Raw genomic sequence first — 21,161 nt, forward strand, 5'->3', positions numbered from 1 at the left:
ATGACCCTTCCTTGCAAATGAATGTGATCTTGGTTTGGACTTTAAGCCTGACCACTTCACAAGCAGTCAATATTAAAGAGTTCCAGTCCTCACTGGAAGCAACTAGGTTAGCTGTATGAGCCGAGAGGCCAAGAACCCTATCCATGGGACATAGCTGTTCTAATGGAATAGAACTGCTGTTTTTATGAGATTCAGGATAGAAGTGCAGGGGAGCAAGACGAATATATTAGCCAACTGGCCTGAGCAGCACCGCCTGAACATCGGTCTCCACAACTGTCCATTCATTCCTTCTTAAAACTTTTGACAAGGATGCATCCGGCTAGCTGACACCAAACCAGCCATCCTTTTCCTGCCAGATTCCCTTCCAGTCAGGACTAATCATGACACATAGTGGGTTCTCTGTTTCAGTTAAATTTCAGTCGGATTCATTTAAGCCCTCGGTGGCTATATATCTGCAAAGCAATTAAAGATCTCCTTTCCAATTACCTTCCTCTAACCAGCAAAGGCATGTGGTATAAGCAGCAAATCCGTACTCACTATAGACAGGACGTAAATGCATATAAAAGTAAAATCCATTCACAGTGAGGTAATCAGAGCCACTGTGGCTCTTTCTTCCTTTAAATTATTTCTTTACCCAAAGGTAAATAAAAAACACTTATGGGGGGACTGGCCAGAGTCACTTCTGTTGTGGTATGTGGAGGCCAACTCACAGGAGTCAGTTTTCTCTTCCACCATATGGGTTCCCTAAATTGGCCTCTGGTTAATCTTTGCACATTGAGCCATCTCACAAGCCCACATGCCCACATAAAGGCGTTTGGGTTTCATTTTTGTGTTTGACATAATTAGGATAATATCGTGTAGACCATTCCATACCAGGTTTACTTTGATGGCTGCGTCCTCCAGGCTGGCCTTGAACTCATAGCTTTCCTTTTCCCTCAGCTTCCCAGAGTTCTGGGACTACAGGTATGAGCCACCATATCCAGATCACATTTGCTTTTGTTATTTTTGTTATATTGAAAACATTTTCAGTTGTTTACAACATTCTTTACAATAATTTTAGTTTAATATAAATGTAAAGATATACCAGGTGGTGGTGGTGCAGACCTTTAGTCCCAGCACTCGGGAGGCAAAGACAGGCATATCTTTGTGAGTTCAAGGCCAGCCTGGTCTACAGAGGGAGTTCCAGGAAACTCTGTCTCAGAAAAAAAAAAAAAAAAAAAGATGTGACTTTAATCATTGTAAGTAGGCATTTAGATTGTTTACATTTTAAAATACATAGTGCTACAATAAATATCACATATATTAATAAATCCATACCCCTAAGCTTGATTATTTTTTAAATGTATGCCAATTTCAAGTATGGCTTGAATAGAAATATAAATTTGCTTGACATTTCTGGAAAGTAACTTAGTGAACATTGTTTAGTATGGGATCAGTTTGATGACTCATGTTGAGCTCTGTCCAATTTATAAGAAGTCCCTGCTCAGGTCATAGAAATGTCCTGTCTCGATCAATGATGTAGTTATCTGACTACACTCGTTAGTCAGACTCATCAAATGATACCCTGAAAATCTGAGTTTTATTATCTATGAATTCTATCTACATCCTAAAATGATAGTTAGGGCTGGGCATACAGCCTAGTGTAGAGTAGCTGCCTGACATCGCAAGGCCCAGGTTCAGTCTCCAGTGACACATGCAACAAAATTAAAGGATGAAAAAGCAAAGCTCTGGAGCACCAGGCTGACATTTTTTCCTTGATCTAGGCATTGAGATTGTTTTCTCACTGTGCAGTCCAGTGTGGGTGAATGTCGGATCCCATACTCACCCGATGCACACTCTATAGCGGTTTCTAAAGAGGACATTACAGGGCTGGAGAGATGGCCCAGTGGTTCCAAATGAATACTGCTCTTACAGAGGACGACCCAAGTTCAGTGCCCAGCACCCACATCAGAGGATGACCTGTGACCACAGCTCAGAGAATCCAATGTGCTCTTCTAGCCTCTATGGGCACCTGCTTTCACAGGCACATGCATACACACAAACACATGCATAACCTTAAAAATAATAAAAACAAATCTTTTTTAAAGATATCGTAAAACTAAGGACTAAATTACAGTGTGCACCTACTAAATGCTACACATTGCTTTAATAACTTACACCTATGCTGTCTACCACAGTGGTCTACAGCTGCGTGTGACTATGGAGATCTTTACTGTGGCTAGTTGGATGTGAGATGTGTTGCAAGTGTAAAAGACATTTTGGATTTCAAAGAAAAATTCAAAAAAAATATCATTAATAATTTTATGTTGATTATGTGCTATAATGATAATTTTGGAGTATATAAATTAAATAACTATTCATTATAATTAAATTTCCCTTCATAGTTTTTTTAATGACTACCAGAACATTTTAAGTTATCTATGCATCTTACATTTGTGACTTTTAAACACTTGCAATTTTGGCTTTGTTCCTTGGTTTTTGAGACAGGGTCTCTCTACATAGCCCTGGATGTCTTGGAACTCACTATGTAGACTAGGCTGGCCTGAAACTCAGAGATCCCCCTGCCTCTGCCTCCCAGGTGCTGGGATTAAAAGATTAAAAGTGTACACCCCCATGCTTGGGCCCATTCAATCCTGTTTAATTTTCATAAGAACCCAGTGAGATCTCATTTTGGGGGGGTGAGGAAACGGAGGTGGTAAAGAGATCATAAAGGTAGCCAGTGGTAGAGCTGGGGCTGAGCCCAGTTTGTTTCTCCCCTGGACACTTGAACACTGAAGTAAGATTTGGGACGATTGACCTGCTGTGCTGTTTCAGAGCCTTTGCTTTTAAATGTCACTTGTAAGGTTAGCAAAACATGAAGCCTTCTGCCCAATGAGAAAACAATATAAAAGCGAGGAATGAGAATCATTTGGTTTTAGGGTTTCTGTCATCCCAAATAAAGTTTAAATAAAAATAATTAATTTGACTAATTAGTGGCTATTGATGAGGGCTTAGAAGCCGTCTATAGACTTGAATCAGGAGGGGCTGACGCATGCTGACAGCAAGTGCATTATAGATCCCTACCTTAACACGTAACACTAGAAACTTGGCCCTTCTCCTGTGACCACAAGTGGTTCAATCCCTGAATTATTTACAGAAAAATTAGGATACTATGACTGAATTTGCATTTCAAAGAGAATGGAATCCAGACAGCACTCTTCTTCCCTTTGGGTTGCTTCAGGATCCCTTTCAAAACACCAGAACCACGTCACCTTTATAAAGATTTCTTTGTGGGTTTGTTCTCTTCCTGCCACTGACCAGCTTTTCCTTAGTACTGATGTGTGAAGTTCTGTTCAAGATGCTGGAGAGGAAGCCATGCTCTGTGCCCATGAGGGATGATACCTAACTGAAAAGTAGACACTTGGAGAATAAGTTGAATTTAACCAGGACTCAAACCTAAGTATGTCTCTTGATTCTAATTTATGTATACACTAACTAAAGACAACTTTTCATCATAAAAACAATATATGATTCTTATATGAAAAAAAATAATACAGCTAGGGACTAGAGAGATGGCTCAGCAGTTAAGAGCACTTGTTCTTGAAGAGGACCCAGGTTCAGTTCCCAGCACCCACCTGGCAGCTCACAACCATCCATAACTCCAGTTCCAGAGGACCCTCTTCTGGCTTCTGCAGGTACACACACACACACACACACACACACACACACACACACACACACACAAATAAATCTTTAAAATATTAAAATATTAATAATAAAACAATTAAACAAAAATAAGGTACTAAGTACCAGACTGCCACCGTAAGCATTGCTGCCACTGTTCTTGTGCACACATAGTCTAGTCTTTACAAGTGAATGAATACACACCTTTTTCCCCCGGCCCTTGGTTTTCTGATTCTGGCTCTCTCTATGCAGCCAGACTGGCCTCGAACTCTCAATCCTCCTACCTCTCTCTCTTGAATGCTGAGATTAAAGGTATGTGGTACCACACAGCTATTTTTAAATAAAAGACAATATGTTTTCAATAAAAATACCTATCTATGTCATTTTTATTGATGGAATCATATTGTTGTTTGATTAACCAATCATCAGTTTTTTCTACATTAACAAATATTATGCACTAATTCATAATGAGACATATTATTTGACAATGTTTTTTGAGACAGGATCACATATAACCCAAGCTGACATCCAAATTGCTATATAACTAAGGATGTCCATGAACTCTGATCCTCCTTTTCCCACCTCCTGGGTCTCAGAGTACATGTGTACACTACCATACCTGTTGTATGCAGAACTGGGGATTGAACCCAGGGCTCCATGCATGCTAAGAAAGTCCCTGGCTGACTCAGCACATTCTCAGCCGCTGGCTGATAGTTGTAATTTCTCACTCTTAGAAACTGTTACAAATATCCCATATGCATCCTTAAGTACTATCCATGTGGATAGCAGCTGAGCTTGGGGCACATGCTGGAATGCTTCCTACACTGTGGATATTACCTCATCTAACCTTTCTAATCCAAGAATAAGCTCATTATGATCCCAACTTCCAGAGGGTAACCAGGGGGCTGTGAAATGATCTGCTTGGATCTCATCTGGGAAGTATGGCACCTTTGTTCCAGCCCTACCCTTTGTGCTAGCAGCATTGTGAAGAAATGACTGCATAAGGGTATGAACATTTTTAAATGCTAAATTACCAGCCAGAAAAGGGTTTTGTTGCTGTTATTCTTTGTAATTGTTTTTCCAGACATTGTCTGATGTAGCACAGGCTGGCCTTAAACTCTCTACATACACAAGACTGGCCTTGAACTCCTGATCTTCCTGCCTCCACCTCTTGAGTGCTGCTCCAACAAACTGGTGTGGTCTTGGGTGTTGGTGGTGTTGAGAAAGCCTATGGAGGTCTTTCTTCCTATCGCTGACTTCCTCTTGGACCTGTATGACTGATACCACAAGCAGTTCTTTCCCTTGCAGGAGCTGAGCACCTTTTTCCTTCCTTCCTCTGCACATGGAGTTCCAGTCAGTCACACACGTGGTGCTGGATTCATCCGGAGTCCCAGTGTTTGCAGTTGTCCCATTTCTTCTCAGTGAGAGAAGAGGTGGGGCCAAGTGCTTTGTCCTCCTTTTTTTTTCCTAAGTTGGGTATCAGAAAAGATAGGGATTAGGAAGGAGTCGCTGTGTTGTTAACAGACAGTTGCAGCATTTATCGTGATCCATAAAAAACCTCAGTAGGATTGGTACTTATCAAGGCAATGTTTTCTAGTTGATTCAGTGTTTCCCAAGGTCCATTCTATACAAGTTTAGAGAGTGTACAGACAACAAAGCTGAAAAAGGACTGCATGCTGTTCTGGAAAGTCACAATTCACGGTAGCATGTTAAAGATGCTGAGAAATTGTACAGTAAAAACCTCGAAAATTTTGGGCTTATCATTTGATATTTATAAAAGAGATGTAATAAGCCTGTTTGTTAGAAAGCACACTGCAGTAAGCACGTGAACCGTTGGCCTAACTCCAGGACTAGAACATTGCCCAGCACCCACCTGCTCCTCTCCAGTTACAACCCTTATCTTCCCTCAGTTTGATGCAGGAATGTGCATCTTTATCACTTAGGAATGGATTTCTAAGTAACATTTTAGTTTTGCTTGGTTTTCATCACAACAATAGTAGCATTACATTGTTTTAGTAGGCATTACCTCTAAGATTTATCTATATCACTGCTTGTGACTTTGTTCATGCATTTTCAGTGCTGTGTAACATTTCCTTATATGGACAAACCAGTTTATTTCTGAATCACCTGTCTATTGAAACCTGAGAGGTTTTTTTTGTTGTTTTTACTTATTTTACTTTTAATATTGCTATTGCTTCTTTCAAGGAGCAAAAGAAATATGAGCCAAGAGTACTGGCATAATATAATTACATTGTTGGGAGCATAAAAGATGATGCTCATAGTGCTGTAAGCTAGCACTTAAGGAGGAGAGAAATCAGAAAAGTGAGCAGGATGTGCCTGGCTCAGGCTCCAGCCATGGAATTAAATAAGCCCGTATTTCTCAAATGAGGATATGTTACTCCTAGGGACATGCAAGGACACAGAAAAATGTAACATGTCTTTTAGAGTATCCATTTTCATATAATTCAGAACATACACAAAGAAGAATTAAATTAATAAAATAAAATGAAGCTGTGGCAGGAACGTATAAAGGTTTTCAGGAAAACAGAAAACCCCAAGTGCTGGGGTTCTGTCTGTGTACCACACTTGGATTAACGCTGTTTCTTCTTATATGGTCCATAAAGACATAAAAACTACATAGTCCATTTTTTTTATTATACTACTTAGTGTGTATGTAGAAGGGGTATGCATATCATGGCACACATGTGGACACTGGAAGACAATTTGTTCCCTTTCCACCACGTGCATCCAAAAAGCAGACTCAGGACACCAGGCTTGGCATCAAGCACCTTTACCCACAAAGCCATCTCAGCAGCCATTGCACTGCATGTATGCATTAGATAATATTAGTCCCCACAAATGAGCCTGTGCCCTCTCCCCCTTCTTCCTCCCATATAATATCTGCCTCTAGACTATAGTGAAAAGGATAAAGATGCTGACTTAGGTTTGTACATATGTGTGGAGTGTTGTTTAGGAACAGTTATTCATAGGAATTGCCTAGTAATTAACAGAACATTAATGCTCTGAGTGCTGGTTTCTGCTCTGTGAGCAGAGACTAGAAAGTAAAAATGATACAAGCATTTCAAAAGGATTTATTTTTGTTTTATGAGTGTTCGCCTGCATGTGTGCAGAGGCCAGAAGAGGGCATCAGATCCCCTGAAATTGTGAGCCACTGTGTGGGTGCTGGGAGCCAAACCCAGGTCTTCTGGAAGCGCTCTTAACCGCTGAACCATCTTTCTAGCCCAGTGCCTGCTTTTCTGTGTATAATGAGTTTTCAAGGCTTGCTGTCCAAGAGCCAGACTCCTCTCATTCCACCTGCCATCTGGAGAGTTGGGAAAGCACCCTGGTGACAGACAGCACAAACCAGGAGCAGCAGTGCTGACTGTCAGCCCCATGCTGTCTGTTTAGGCCACACACCCTGCCCAGATGTGCTATGTATCTGGCCCTGAGAGCCCCTTAAAGTCAGCCTCATAGGCGATGGTCCTGCCCACACATAGTTCAATGTAGTTCACAGTCATGCTCAGTAAACATTTATTAAATTGAATTTAACTGAACTGGGTCGCATTCTAGCTCCACACGAGATTTTTTTAGTTTCTTTTTAGGTAAGATTGATTTTTTTTTAAAAAATCTAGACAAGAAAAGGCATTCTTTTTGTTTCATTGTTTTTAAACATAGTCTAAATTTAGGATACAGCTACCAATATGTTCATTACCCATAATTTTTAAGCATTCTGAGCAATGACTCATCAAAGTCCTTAAATAGATATTTGAAAAGTCACAATAGCCTTGGGAAACAAAATTAGGTTTGGCAAATACCGTGTTTTCTCTTTGCAGTCAGGAATATTCTGTCTTACTGATCTACAAGGGAGGGGTGTGCTGTATAATTTTAGCAAATTCTTTTCCCTTTGTACTAGAGTTGAAAATGAGCAAAGATCATCTGACAAATTCCTATAGGGAACCCAGCACAGCTTCCTTCTTACTAGAAACCATTGCCAGAGAACATTCCCTTTCCAAATGCAATACTGCCTCCTCTCCTGACACTGGCTCAGTGTCCTCCAGTAAGTATCTCCAGTCTGATGGCCAAAAGGTGAGGCCAGACAGAGGCATCTATACTTCAGCAGAAGATAAATGAGCTTGGTTTCTACTCCTTTCCTCCTCCTCCTCCTCCTCCTCCTCCTCCTCCTCCTCCTCCTCTTTCTTTTTGTCTCTAATGGAGTCTAGAATTTAAATCTTCCCAGAATCTTCCAGGTCTGAACTATAAAGCAGTGACGAGGTGCCTTCCACTCATCTCACCCTGCTCTAGAGCTGTCTCTTGAGTCTTGAACTTGCTTACAAATGTTAAAGAGAAGCCTCTCTCACCAGTGGGCGACTACTTTAAACAATTTGTTTATTTAGCTTATGTTTTGGGGGTAGCTTTACCAAGCCCTGCAGAAGTGGCTGAGTAAAACTCCAGCTTAAGCAGACTCTGTCGAAATATGAAAGGTAAGGACCACACCTAAGGTTGTCCTCTGACCTCTACATGCATGTCCTGACATACCACACACACACACACACACACACACACACACACACACACACACACTTTTTTTTTTTAAGAAAGATTTTAAAGAGGAAAGAGTATCCAATAAGATAAACTCTATAGCTGGTAAGTGGTACACGCCTTTAGTCTCAGCACTTGGGAAGCAGAAGTAGGCAGATCTCTGTTTACAGGACAGCCAGTAATGTTACGCAGAGAAACCCTGTCTCAAAACAAAAACAAAAACAAAAACAAAAACAAAAAAACAAAGAAACTCTGTATTTTAATAAAATACAGATAATAGGTATAATGGTTCTCAACCTCAGTCACAGTCCCCGCAGGGGTCAACATCAGATATCCTATATGTCAGATATTTACATTACAATTCATAGCAGCAGCAAAATTACATTTATGAAGTAGCAACAAAATAATTTTATGGTTGGGGTCCCCACAACATGAGGAACTGTATTAAAGGGTCACAGCATAGGAAGGTTGAGAACCACTGTCCTAAAGTAATACATTAAAACCTTGCCTTTAAAAGATCCAGGGTCCTGCGACTTCTTTTTAAAGTTTCAGTGAATAGGGGCACCCGCTGCTGAGCTTGATGAACCGAGCTACAAGTTGTCCTCTGACCTAGAGGACACACTGTGGCACATGTGAGACATGTGAGACATGGCGGCTACACTCACACTCTCACCACTTAGAAGGCTGAGAGAAAAGGGTTATATGAAGCTAGCCTGGGTTACATAGTGAGCTCTAAGTCAGCTAGAGCTATGTCATAAAACCCTGTCCAAAAAACAGCAAAATTTTAGCGAGGCAAGGTGATGTCACACGCCTTTAATCCCAGCACTCAGGAGACAGAGGCAGGTAGATCTCTTTGAGTTTGAAGCCAGCCTGGTCTACAGAATGAATTCCAGGACATCCAAGGAAAAAAACAAAAACAAAAGAAAACACATAAAGGCGTTGTCAATCCTCCAGGCCTGAATGTTTTTTCCAAAATACTCAGCACACAGTATCAGATAGAACTTAAGTCTGTTCAGTGCCTGCCATGAGAGTGATGCTCTTTTTTAGTGAGGCTTTTGCTTTTCTGCTAAATAACCTGAATCTCCTTGTCAGTTTCCTAGAGGAAGTCCTGGCTTCAGGGCTGCATAGCCGCAGCAGGGAGAGCTCACAGGCCACCTCGAGGTCAACAAGCAGAAGATGAAACGGCAATGAAGAATGACGAGAATAGCACAGCCTCCCTCTTACCCCGGCCTCAGCCCTTCCCTGCTGCCCGGGGGCCTCAGGAAGGCTCTTGTGTTTGTTGTAACTCGTGCCAGGTAACCCCAATCCCTGAACTGCTGGCACAGACACTGGAACGCCCATGATGAGCCCATCCCAACCCACTTGTGATTCTGTACCAAATAAACATGTCCTTTGTGTATTTGACAGCACAGTCACTTCAGTGTTTGATGGGCGTTGTTGAGATTGTTCTTGAGAAATGGGTTGTCAAAATAAGGAAGTCAGAAAGCCGTGTGCTGTACATGGTACCATCCCTATGCCCTGTCTTCTCTTGGTGGTCTGAGTGATAGGAGCCAGCCATGGTAAGGACCGTGGAATCAGACCTATGGGAAGTTGACAAAGCCTTTCCCTTAGATCAGGCTCAGAAAGGCAAGTCCTTCCTCTGTCCAAGTAGGAATGTTCTAGCAATATTGACCACTAAAAAACTAGCAACTACAGCTTCCTCCTCCAGTACAACTGAGGCCTGAGACTGCCCCCTACAGACACCACCTACTGAGACTAGCCTGAGACTGCCCCTACAGACACCGCCTACTGAAACTAGCCTGAGATTGCCTCTACAGAAACCACCTACTGAGACTAGCCTGAGATTGCCCCTACAGACACCACCTACTGAGACTAGCCTGAGAATGCCCCCTACAGACACCACCTACTGAGACTTGCTAGCCCCACCCTCTTTACCCCCTTGGCAGTACTTGAGGCCCTGAGGCTCCAGGTTGCTGTGGCAGTACTGAAGCTTCATCAGGGGGCACACAGAGCACCTGGCCTCAGTTTTTCTGTACCTGTGTTTGTTTCTGTTCTTCCTGCCTTCCCTTTCTGCCCCAGGAGGAGTTCCAGGACACAGCCCCTCATTTCCTGTTCACCTCAATCCTGCACCCTTCTTTGGAGAGCCATTTGCTGTGTGTTGAGAACCCATGTAGGGCTGCAATTAGAATTCAGTCTGCAGACATACGGGTGGTTTTGTTTGACTTCTTTAAGGCTCACTCATGGGGATGACTTGAGATAGTGTTATACCATACAATGAGAGCATGCCTGTACCCAGGGCACGTTTAACTGTACCAGAGCAAATGAAAACTTTCCTGAAAGTTGTAAAAAGTGATGGAATGAATAATGGCAGGAAATTACAGTGTCCTCACATAATTGGAGAAAAGGTGTCACAGGATAGTCTGTTATCACCACAAGAGTCCCTCCTGGTTCTCTGTAGAGTGTGTTTTTAAAGTTTTAAGATTGTATATGTGTTCCTGTGTGTGTGTGTGTGTGTGTGTGTGTGTGTGTGTGTGTGTGTGTGTGTGTGTGTGTCAAGCTCCCTGAGTGCTGTAAAAATGTGTAAAGGAAATCAGAAGTGCTTATTCTAAGTTCTCACTTAAGCACTGGTCTCTGGAAACAGTGCCACTTAGGATCCAAATTCAGGTGCCCATGATGTTCGCCTGGTGAGAGAAATCCACTTTACAGCAAACTGGGTAGAAGCTGGCATATGTAAACGTCTAGTGCCAAGACAAAGAAGCAAAGGTGAGGAAGATGGCCGAGCTTCTTAATAGTTCCGGTTACTGGGAGGGAGGGAGCCCCGGGGGACGGGGACCAGCCAGAGATTTATGTAACATCTTAAGACACAGACAGGCAGCAAAGGCTCTGCAGCCCACATGCATCTGCTCTAGAATCTGAAAATTACTTTGGTTATTTTTTTATGGGTCCCTCTGCCTGATGTTTCTCAGAGCACTAGCTCCTGCCTGATGCTGTGCAGAGAGCCCAGGGATACTCTAGTATCTGTAGACTAAGTGAAAGCTCCTGGGAGGAAGGCGATGAGGCAAAGTCATGAATTTCTTCTGCCCCACCCCCAGCCACAATTTATCATTCTATTTCCTCCTTGTGATGCTGACAATTGAGCTAGACCCCCCTCCTGAATGCTAGGCAAAGAGATCTACCACTGAGCCACACTCCCAGCCCCTTTGAAACTATGTAAATCAGGTGGAGACAGGAGGATTAGCACATCAAGATTAGCCTTAGCTATGTAGTAAGGCTGAAAGCAGCCTAGGCTGTGTAAGACCATATATATATATATATATATATATATATATATATATATATATATATATATTCAATCCAAACCATTCTTCTATGCCCGGCCAACAAGTTCTCGAAAGCTCCTGTAGGCTAATTTCCTCAGCTGTGTCCTCACACTGGTACATTATGCTTCCTCACATAGCCTGCATTTTCTCACTTTTTTTTTTCATCACCTTTTAAACAGGACAGTACCAAACTGAGCTGGGGAGACGGGAAGGGGATAGTTTCAGAAGTGCGCTCTGTGTGTACAAAGTCTAAAAGGTACAACGGGGTCAGAAAACCTATATTCTAATTCATGTAACAGTAGTGTGTCAATTTGACCATGTCATTTGGTTCTCCGTGCCCGACTGATCATTTCCCAAGGGATAACATTCCCATTCTATATGCCTAACAAAACGGTACTCAATATTTTTAAGTGCCAAAATAATATTTTGAAAGGATAAAGTTCTGCATCCACCAGAAAGAAAAAAAAAAATCAGTTCGTATGGCTAGGAAAGAGAATCTTACAGGATTGGGAAGGGAGATGGGTCTGAGGTTCTTTCTTGACAGATTCCAAAAAAGCCCAAACATCCTCCACGCCTCCAACCACAAACTTCGCAACCCTTCATCTTGAACGTTTCTGGAAAAAGACTATTTCCCCTGCTCCGTAGCAGGGGTCTTTACTCACTTCGTGGTTGCTGTGTTTACCATACTATACCAGGTAATAGGTTTATTGGCTTATTGTCTGGTAGTAATTGGCCCTAGGAGACAACCCTTGGGTCCTCCGGGGCTTTCATGGGTCAGCTCACCCTCCTCCATTTACCCGGCAGGGGCACGGAGACCGCCGAGTGGTGAGGAAAGCCGTCCTCAAACTTGGGCTCCCGCCCGGCCCCGTCACAAACTCAGGGCTCGGCCGGCTCGCGGGCCTCCCCGCCGCCGCACGCGTGTTTCCCGCAGGCCTCGCGGGGCGCTCGCGGCCGCCCCGGAGGAGGTCGAGACCGGAGCCTCCGGAGGGAGCTCCGTAGCCCGCGTCTGAGGGTCCGAGGCGGCCGGTCTCGCCCCGCGCCTCCGCTCCATCCGGCTCGCCACGCCTCGGGCCCGCCCCCATCGCCGCGCCTCTCGGTTATCCGCTCGCGCCTCCGCCGGGCGCCGGGTCGGAAACAAAGGCGGGGGGCGGGGAGCGCGCGGCGGCGGCGGCGGCGCCACGGTCGCCCTTCATTCGGAGCCCGCGACGTCAGCGGCGGCGGCCGGGGGCCCGTGCGGCGGGGCGGGGGCGGGGCGGGCATGGGCGGCGGGGGCAGCGAGGGCCCGGCCTGCGGGTAGCGCGAGCCGGCGAGCGAGCAGCGGGCGCGGCCCCCGATCCCGCCGGCCATGAAGAAGAGCGGCTCCGGCAAGCGGGTGAGTGCGCGGCGCGCGGACAATGGGGCCGGGGCCGGCGAGCGGGGAGCGGGCGGGCGGGCCGGCGAGCGGGCGGGCGGGGAGGGCGCGGAGACCCGCCTGAGCCGCCGCCGCTCCTCGTCTCGCCCCGCGCAGGGGCCTCCCGATGGAAACCATCACTCTGCGGCGCCCGAGAAGGTCGGCTGGGTCCGGAAATTCTGCGGGAAAGGGATTTTCAGGGAGATTTGGAAAAACCGCTATGTGGTGCTGAAAGGCGACCAGCTCTACGTCTCCGAGAAGGAGGTAGGCGCCCTTGCCCAAGCCGTCCCGACCCGGTCCCCACGGCGGCTGGTTCTCCGGCTTGCCCCGCCTCCCTCCCTGCAAGTTCAGGGGTCGCAAAAGTCCTGTATCTGCAGAGAAAAGTCACCCGAGTGACTTTACCTGGGTGGGAATTAGGAGTTTACTTAATTAAATGTGCCTGTGAGGACACCTTTCTCAGAAGTTCTGAACGTCCGCTGCCTCTTCCCCTGTTCTGGCCCCCTGAAATACGGGATTGATTTTTTTTTTTTAATTTTCTGTTGAAACACACTGCTCATCTTGTCCCTCGTCCCTTTCTGCCTTTCCCACCCCAGCCCCACCATCCTTTCCGTTCCTGTCTGTAGCAGGGGGCATATGTAGGTCTCTTGAGTAGCAAGTCACCCTAAATCATAGAAAACACAAACTGCGATCCGTCTCTGGGACCTGAGGTAGGGTAGCTGTGGATGCCAGACTTTTGTAGAAGCCAGCGTCCTGAAGTAGGCCTCTTCCTCACCTTCCACTCCACTTAATGAGGAAAAAAAACAAACAAACAAGAAATTCATATTCTGCCCACCTTTATTTGTAGAGTGGTGGAACCGAGTTAGGACTGTGAGCGCCTGTGTGCACGTGTGCTTTGACTGTAGTTGAGCATGAAGCCACAGCCCACACTGGTCAGAATCTAAAGCCAGGTCATGGAATCCAGACCCCCTTCCCCTTTTGTAACTCTTGAATCAATAACAGGAATGCTGAGAAGCCGAACTTGCTTCCCTGTGACTTTTTACAGAGCATGGTACACTGGCCCCTCAGACTGGCCCTCCCGCCCTTGACTGTGTTCCCTCACCCGGAACGGACTGGGAAGTCCTCCCCAGTTCTAACCCCTTCTGCTTTCAGCACTAGACTCTTGCATTGTGCCGTTCTGTTCGGGTAAATAAATCCTTTTATGGTGTTGAAGTAGACACACTTGCAGCCCAAGAGAAGTACTCATCTGAAAACTGTCTACTGAGACAAGTAGAGAGAACTAAATAGCGCTGAGCCGGCAGGCGAGGTCCCTCTTGAAGGGACCTAAACATAACGGTTGGAGAGTCCTGGAGCAGCTGAGGGAAGGCTTGAAGGAGACTGTACTTTGAGGGTCACTGCTACAGACAGATGCCACAGACAGCTTTCATCACAATTTTCTTGCTTTCCACTTTTTTGTTTGTTTTAAAAAGCCGCAGCAAGTGTCACTGTGTATCTCCTGTCTTCCCTGAACTTCATAATGCCAGGAAAAGCAGTGCGCAATCAGGAAGGGCTTCCTACATGTCAGAGGGAAACCAGAGGGCAGTGAAAGGCTAAAGAAACTAAACAAGGCTTTTTTTTTTTTTTTTTTTTTTTTTTTTTGGCTTGTATTTGTCCAAAAGGCAGAACCTGGGGATTGTCCAAAAGGCAGAACCTGGGGACAAAGGTGCAGGATTAATTGGCTAATAAGCTTTATGTCAAAGAAGAACTACGGAGCAGAGAGATGATAGGATGACCTCAGCCTAGAGTGGCTGCTGTCCTCTGAGTCAGGAGCATCTGACTAGTCCTGGAGCCAGATGCCCCCTACTGGGGAGGGCATTGGAAAAGAGGGAACTGCTCCTTATTATGACCCTTCTTCAGAACCAATTCCGTGGTCCAGTGGACCCGGGCTAAGGGTGAAGCTGCCAAAAGACACGGTTTATTCTGCCTGTAAACAAAAGCTGCAGTAAACCAATAGACTGACGACATTAAAACCAAGAGCATAGTATTTGCAGGTCACATGCTGATGCAAAGACGAAAACGTCCCTACCCATTGCATTGTTTCTGTCAGTCTTTCTTGGGAAAGCAAGGAAGCCCTTCCATGTGTGCTGTTGGTCATTCCCCACTCTCCAAAGGCACCCTTTAAAAGGGCTGGGATGTCTTCTAGTCAGCAGATCCACACCTCAGGGTGGCTTCCTGGGAGAGGAAGTTAGGTTGATAAAGTGATGCTTTGTGTGTATGTGGACCCCGAGAAGAAAGGGTTAATTTGGAAGATGTAGTCATAAATGAGACTTTGGGAATTTGGTGTGAGAAACAGACAGAATACAGCACAGAACAAGGTGCCAGGGGCGCCCATCTTTTCTGGGCACTGGCATTTACTTATTCTACTGCCTGACTCACCCAGTCTCCTACCCATGCCCTTTCTGACCTCTGCCAATGCCTCCTGCTCCCAGAGTGCCTTATCAGCCATGCCCAAGCAGGGGGAGCTCCCTCCCTCCCTTCCCTCAGGAAAACAGAACAAGTGAGTCTTTCCCCTGCCGCACACACCCAGCTCTTCCTCTCCAAGCCTTCTGGTCTCTGCTGATAGTCTCTTTGGGGAAGGAGCCAGAGAGGAGGGCCCCGTGTCACAGCCTGGGTTCCTGTGAATTGTTCTTGAATGTTCCTTGTGGCACCTGGTCCCACGTCCACCATAATGTTTAAGGCCTCTGGTCATTTCCCAGCCAAAAGCCCAGGAGCCCTAGAATGGGAAGAACCCTAGAGAACTGAGCCTTGCCAGACAAATGGAGATAGATGTGTATGCCCTTTGCTCCCACACAGCACGTGTAATCAGCAAATGAAAAGGATGGGCAGATCAGCTACAGGCTGGTAGAGGTCTGCCAAGGGAAACATTGGGCTACTTAGACACGTTTGCTCAGTTTCGACTTTTCCCCGGGGAAACATGACCAACTAGTTCCAGGCATATTCCCAACCAAGTAGAGGAGGGTGGCCAGCCTGCTGATCAGGAAAAGTCTCCGATAAAGTCCTTTAGAAGAGAAAGCAGGTGGGAAGGAACACTCTTGTGAACCATAATATTCCCTGAGGCCAGAAGCAGCCCTTTGCCATTCCCAGGTGTTGGCTGCCTTTTTCACCTTCTCCTGGACTGTTAATGGCCACTTGCATCTTCCTTACTTGGGATGATCGGATCAGCCTATCACCATGTCCCTTTAAGGACATGTAAAGCCGTGTCCTTCAGAAACAGAGTGAGGGTCATGGGTAGAAGGAGGCACTGGAATGGTAGCTTGTAGGGCAAAGGGGTTAAACAGAATCCCACACAGACTCAGTTCTGAGTCCCATCCCCGGTTATATGCCTTGGGTGAGATAGCTTCCTTCTGTCACCCTTCCCTTTCTTCAGATGCAGAAGCACAGTAATTTTATCCTTATCACACCCCAAAACTCCCCTAGGTAAAAGATGAGAAAAATATCCAAGAGGTGTTTGACCTGAGTGACTATGAAAAGTGTGAAGAACTCCGGAAATCTAAGAGCAGAAGCAAGAAGAACCACAGCAAGTTCACCCTGGCCCGATGCAAGCAGCCAGGCACCACGGTAGGTCTGCCGGCTTGGCAGGCTAGGTGGGGAAATGTCCCTGCAGGCTCTCCCTCGCTGTAGTCTTAGCTGCAAGGCCCAGAACAGCCCCCAGATTTGATCTCCCTCTGGCTTTTATTATCTAACTGGCTCTGCCCCCTTTCCCCCTTTACACACACACACACACACACACACACACACACACACACACACAAGCCATGCTTGTCACACTCTGTGTCTTCAGACATTTAAAGATCTCTAATACCTAAGCTTTGTCACACCTACCCTAATTGTCTGCAGTGTCAAGTTCAAATCCAGTGTCACTCTTAGCTCATCCCTGATTATGTCTAAAACAACCTGTGCATTCTGCGGGAACAGACTCAGGGTTTCTTTCAGTCATTCATGATCCCAGACGCAGAGCCACTCTTTTCCAGGAGCTGGGTGCAAGGGATGAGATTATCACATCTCTTTCTTTATTTGTAAAACCCTAGCTAAAACAAGAAACATTCCCCTCACAGGCCCCCAACCTGATCTTCCTGGCGGTGAGTCCTGAAGAAAAGGAGTCCTGGATCAACGCCCTGAGCTCTGCCATCACCAGGGCTAAGAACCGTATCCTGGATGAGGTAGGGGCCTGTTGTGGGGAAAGGGACACTAGAGCAGAAAGCAAGCTGTGACTCACTAGAGGAGGAGGGGTGTGGGGGCCCCCTCTAGCTCTCCCCAACTCTACTTTCTCTGTGTCTTTGAAGGCCCCCTTGTCCCATCTTCTCTCTGAAGTCTTTGCTCACCCTCCTCTCCAGCTTCCTGCCAGCCTTGGAGCATCTGTGTCCATAAACCCTTCTGCCTGTGACCCTGCTCAGAAATAATTGGTGGGGTGGGCTTATTCTGCAGTCCAGGCAAGTTAGGGGTCGCCCAGCTGGGCCAGAGTCCTAAAGAAAACCTGTGACTCACAGTGCATTTCTTCAGGTCACCGTTGAGGAGGACAGCTTCCTTGCCCACCCTACTCGAGACAGAGCAAAAATCCAACACTCCCGCCGCCCTCCAACTCGGGGACACCTCATGGCTGTGGTATGTAAAACTGCAAGAAAGTAAACACTGCGGGGGGGGGGGGGGGCAGCTCTGTGTCAGTCCACCTCAGCTGCGAACAAGCAGGAGCATTTGTGGGAGTCCTCCTCATAGGAGGATCAAAGGCACAGTCGGCCTGTCCACCCTCCATTCCCTGTCTGACTCCCCAAATCAAAATTGCTCACTCAGCACCTGCCCTGAGTCAGACATTGTGTTCTCAGTAACTTCTGAGGAAATGAGAAATGCCCCTAGGAAAGAGAAAAACAGAAGTGTGTGTGCAGAGTGATACATGCTGCTTGCCGTGTGGTGGCCAGCCACCCTCACGAGTGATGGTAAATGCTACTATGCCCCACAGCAAACCTTCCACTGCATGAAGTAGTTTCTCTCATTCAACCATGTTCCGGGTCTAGGGAGAGGCTGTGCCTGCAGGAGGAAGGACACAGGCTTTGGATTCAGCAGACCGGTGATCTCTAGGGCTACCAGGCTGTGAAGTGGGGTGGTGACGAGTCTTGTAGTGAGAAATGTCCAGAACGGCCCACGTGCAGCGGCATAGATGGGGCTGACTTCCCTTTACCGCTGCTACAGCATTTAGAAATAAGAGAACAAGGTCTGTTACCAAGCAAGAGTGCGGGTATCAGCGCAAGCTAAGGTGTGTGGCCAAGAGGGCGTGGATAGAGAATTCTCCTGTGTGTGTACCTTACTGTGAACTGTGGCCATCCCATGTGATACTTAAGAGTCCACAGCAGACACTTCTCAGGAGGCTTGTAGCAGAGCAGAGAACGCAGACTATGCAGGAGAAGGTATGTTACAGAAAAACAAAAGGAAGAACTTCAAGTCATCATCACAGTGATCTGAAATAGCCATGTCGAGGGGCTGAGTCAGGAGTGGGGGAGGCCAGGAAGGCATGTGCTAATGGCAGTTCCTCCCTTCTTTCACATTCTCTTTCCCAGGCCTCGACCTCTACCTCAGATGGGATGCTGACGTTAGACCTCATCCAAGAGGAAGACCCTTCCCCTGAGGAACCAGCCTCTTGTGCAGAGAACTTTCGGGTGGATCTGGACAAGTCTGTGGCCCAACTGGCTGGCAGTCGACGAAGAGCTGACTCTGACCGGATCCAGCCCTCACACCGGGCCAGCAGCCTTTCTCGGCCTTGGGAAAAACCAGACAAGGGAGCCACCTACACCCCCCAAGCCCCGAAGAAGTTGACCTCTACAGAGAAGGGCCGCTGCGCCTCCCTGGAGGAGATCCTGTCTCAGAGGGACACTGCCCCAGCCTGCAGCCCCCTTCACCTCCAAGCTGAGGAATCCCCAGCCCCCCTTCCCTCCCAGCCGGTGCAGCTGTCCCGGATCCAGGACCTGGTAGCAAGGAAACTGGAGAAGACTCAGGAGCTGCTGGCAGAGGTTCAGGGACTGGGAGACTGCAAGCGAAAGGCCAAGGACCCCCCACAGTCTCCACCCGATTCTGAGTCAGAGCAGCTGCTGCTGGAGACAGAGAGGCTACTGGGAGAGGCTTCGTCCAACTGGAGTCAGGCAAAGAGGGTCCTGCAGGAAGTCAGGGAACTGAGAGACCTGTACAGACAGATGGACCTGCAGACCCCCGACTCCCACTTCAGACAGACCTCCCAGCACAGTCAATACCGGAAGAGCCTACTGTGAAGGAGGGGGGACAGGTCTGGAATTTAGGGGGCACAGACTATCTCCAAATGTTGCAGGATAAAGCTTTTTTTATTTACCTCAATCAAAAAAAAAAAAAAAAATCAAACTCATTGCTCTTGCTGATGCCTGACCCGCTATGGCCTTTTCCTACCAACTCCCCTAGACAATTTGCTGGTCAGATCGGAGAAGGTGAGGCCTGAGGAGCTCTCACCACACGGAGTAATAAAACAGCGCTCACTGCGCACATGCCACCTGCTCCCAGGCCAGTCGGGAACAGGCGCGGATGCATACCCATCTGGGTTAGAGTGGCCCAGGAAGTGGCTTCCTCAGATGTCCCACTGCAGGTTCTCATTCTGAGGGTGAAATTTCAGCTGTGCAACTTGAGTTCTAGGGACACAGGGGCCAGTGCCACCTGTCCGTGCCATAAGAGAAGTGAAATGTACCCCAGGTCTGAGGAGGATATGTGGAGTTAACACTGGCTTCTCACCATGGTGTGTGTGTGTGTGTGAGAGAGAGAGAGAGAGAGAGAGAGAGAGAGAGAGAGAGAGAGAGAGAGAGAGAGAGAGAGAGAGAGAGAGGTGTCTCTAAGGCTGAGGCTATAGTGGTATAGTGCTTGCCTAGCACATGTGAGGCCCTTGTGCCCTCTCCAGCATTACAAAAACATTGAGCTGCCTCGGTTTTCTTATCTGAGGTGCTTTCTGTTCCTTCCACCAGAGATTCAAGGTACAAGCTTGAATAGATGAAACCGGCCTGGTCCTCTGTCTGGGCTGGAGTAGCACAGGAACTGGGGAGCAACTGATCCTGTGGAAGAACTAACCTAAAAATGAAACTGGCTTGTGATGGCAGCTGTGTGGGAAGGAGGGGAAGCCAGACCTGTACCCAGCTTCCTCTTTTTGCCAAGCAAGGGTTCCTTCTACCCGCCCTCCTCCAGCCTCCACCCTCCCAACAAACACAGCTTCAGAACAGCTCTCCCCATACCGCCACCTCCCCAACTGCCTGCTCTGTGGCAAGTCCCCCATGGCTGGCTCTCTAAGATTATTAATGCTAATGGTAAGGCCTAGAGTGGGGAACACAAGATCTGGATGAGTCATGAGATAAGAACATAGAGTCTCTAGAATCTGGCATACAGGGTTTAAAGATGGAGCATGAGTCCTTTGTCCTTGCTCCCCCTGAGGCCTCACCTCTGCTGCCAGGTCCCAGAGCTTCACTGGTGGTGAGAGGAGATAGATAGGACAAGCTAAGGGGGCTGGGGAGAGAATGTTGTTGACCTCTATTCTGTTGGGACTTAACCACCTTGTAAACAAGTTGGGGGAATCCTCCAACTAAACCATCAAAATGGGATTCTGGGTTTTCCAGCACATGTGAGTGATGGAGATTTGAACTCAGGTCCTTGAACAGCAAATGCCCTTACCACTACGCCATTCCCCCATCCTGCCCGAAGACAGGCTTTTGTTTTCTTAGTTCCCTGCTTTTCACTGCCATCAAAGTTTTCTCCATAGCTATAAAGCTATAGTTATCTAGAAACAAGGACCCCTCTTTTTTGATTTGGTTTGGTTTTTTTCAAGACTGGGTTTCTCTGTGGCTTTGGAGGCTGTCCTGGAACTAGCTCTTGTAGATCAGGCTGGTCTCGAACTCACAGAGATCCACCTGTCTCTGCCTCCCAAGTGCTGGGATTAAAGGCGTGCGCCACCAACACCCAGCTTCAAGGACCCCTCTTGAGCCAAGGAAAGTACACAAACTACCCTGTTACTGAATACCCAGGCACTCCTGGGGACAAAGTAAGGGAACCAGGCTTCCTGTCCCCTCAGAGGCTCCACTTTCCACTGCCCTAGCCCTGGTCTTGAGAGCCAGCCATTGCCACAAATACTGAAAGTTGGTTTAAAATTACACACTAAAGATGCCTTCCCATATTTTCATTTTATCAGCATTTTCCATTTTCTCTTTCTCCTCCTTGTCGCC

At 46.9% G+C, this 21,161-nt stretch overlaps 3 protein-coding genes and 1 long non-coding RNA gene across 7 annotated transcripts in view; 2 read left to right on the forward strand and 2 right to left on the reverse strand.

Annotated features, from left to right (window-relative positions):
* The window catches only part of Vps45 (vacuolar protein sorting 45 homolog), a 57,016-nt gene extending 47,405 nt beyond the window's left edge, over nucleotides 1-9,611 (forward strand). The window contains exon 15 of the mRNA XM_027393679.2: nucleotides 9,295-9,611. Within this exon, the coding sequence (XP_027249480.1) occupies nucleotides 9,295-9,382 (88 nt within the window). The 3' untranslated portion in view covers nucleotides 9,383-9,611. The remainder of the gene's footprint in view (nucleotides 1-9,294) is intronic.
* LOC113833187 lies at nucleotides 4,041-12,889 on the reverse strand. Of its 2 annotated transcripts, none has more exons than XM_035450912.1 (2): nucleotides 12,306-12,889; nucleotides 4,041-5,130 (listed from the first exon to the last, which is right to left on the reverse strand). In XM_035450912.1, the coding sequence occupies exons 1-2, from the start codon at nucleotides 12,602-12,604 to the stop codon at nucleotides 5,082-5,084; spliced, it is 348 nt and encodes a 115-aa protein (XP_035306803.1). In that variant the 5' UTR covers nucleotides 12,605-12,889; the 3' UTR covers nucleotides 4,041-5,081. The 2 variants fall into 2 exon arrangements, with proteins under 2 accessions (XP_035306803.1, XP_027249482.1); XM_027393681.2 differs by having other exon boundaries at nucleotides 12,320-12,754.
* Plekho1 (pleckstrin homology domain containing O1) lies at nucleotides 12,742-19,457 on the forward strand. 2 transcript variants are annotated; one of them, XM_027393677.2, is made up of 6 exons: nucleotides 12,742-12,894; nucleotides 13,030-13,176; nucleotides 16,366-16,506; nucleotides 17,004-17,108; nucleotides 17,449-17,550; nucleotides 18,498-19,457. In XM_027393677.2, exons 1-6 carry the CDS (start codon nucleotides 12,868-12,870, stop codon nucleotides 19,200-19,202), a joined length of 1,227 nt encoding a protein of 408 aa, XP_027249478.1. In that variant the 5' UTR covers nucleotides 12,742-12,867; the 3' UTR covers nucleotides 19,203-19,457. The 2 variants fall into 2 exon arrangements, with proteins under 2 accessions (XP_027249478.1, XP_027249479.1); XM_027393678.2 differs by lacking the exons at nucleotides 12,742-12,894; nucleotides 13,030-13,176; nucleotides 16,366-16,506 and having other exon boundaries at nucleotides 17,436-17,550.
* LOC118239210 lies at nucleotides 13,745-18,503 on the reverse strand. 2 transcript variants are annotated; one of them, XR_004771750.1, is made up of 4 exons: nucleotides 18,244-18,503; nucleotides 17,908-18,126; nucleotides 15,472-17,795; nucleotides 13,745-15,120 (listed from the first exon to the last, which is right to left on the reverse strand). It is a non-coding gene; the product is annotated as an uncharacterized LOC118239210 (long non-coding RNA). The 2 variants fall into 2 exon arrangements; XR_004771749.1 differs by having other exon boundaries at nucleotides 15,472-18,126.
* Nucleotides 19,458-21,161: the final 1,704 nt, after the last annotated feature.

This window comes from Cricetulus griseus (genome assembly GCF_003668045.3).
Source record: "Cricetulus griseus strain 17A/GY chromosome 1 unlocalized genomic scaffold, alternate assembly CriGri-PICRH-1.0 chr1_0, whole genome shotgun sequence".
Lineage (NCBI taxonomy): Eukaryota > Metazoa > Chordata > Mammalia > Rodentia > Cricetidae > Cricetulus > Cricetulus griseus.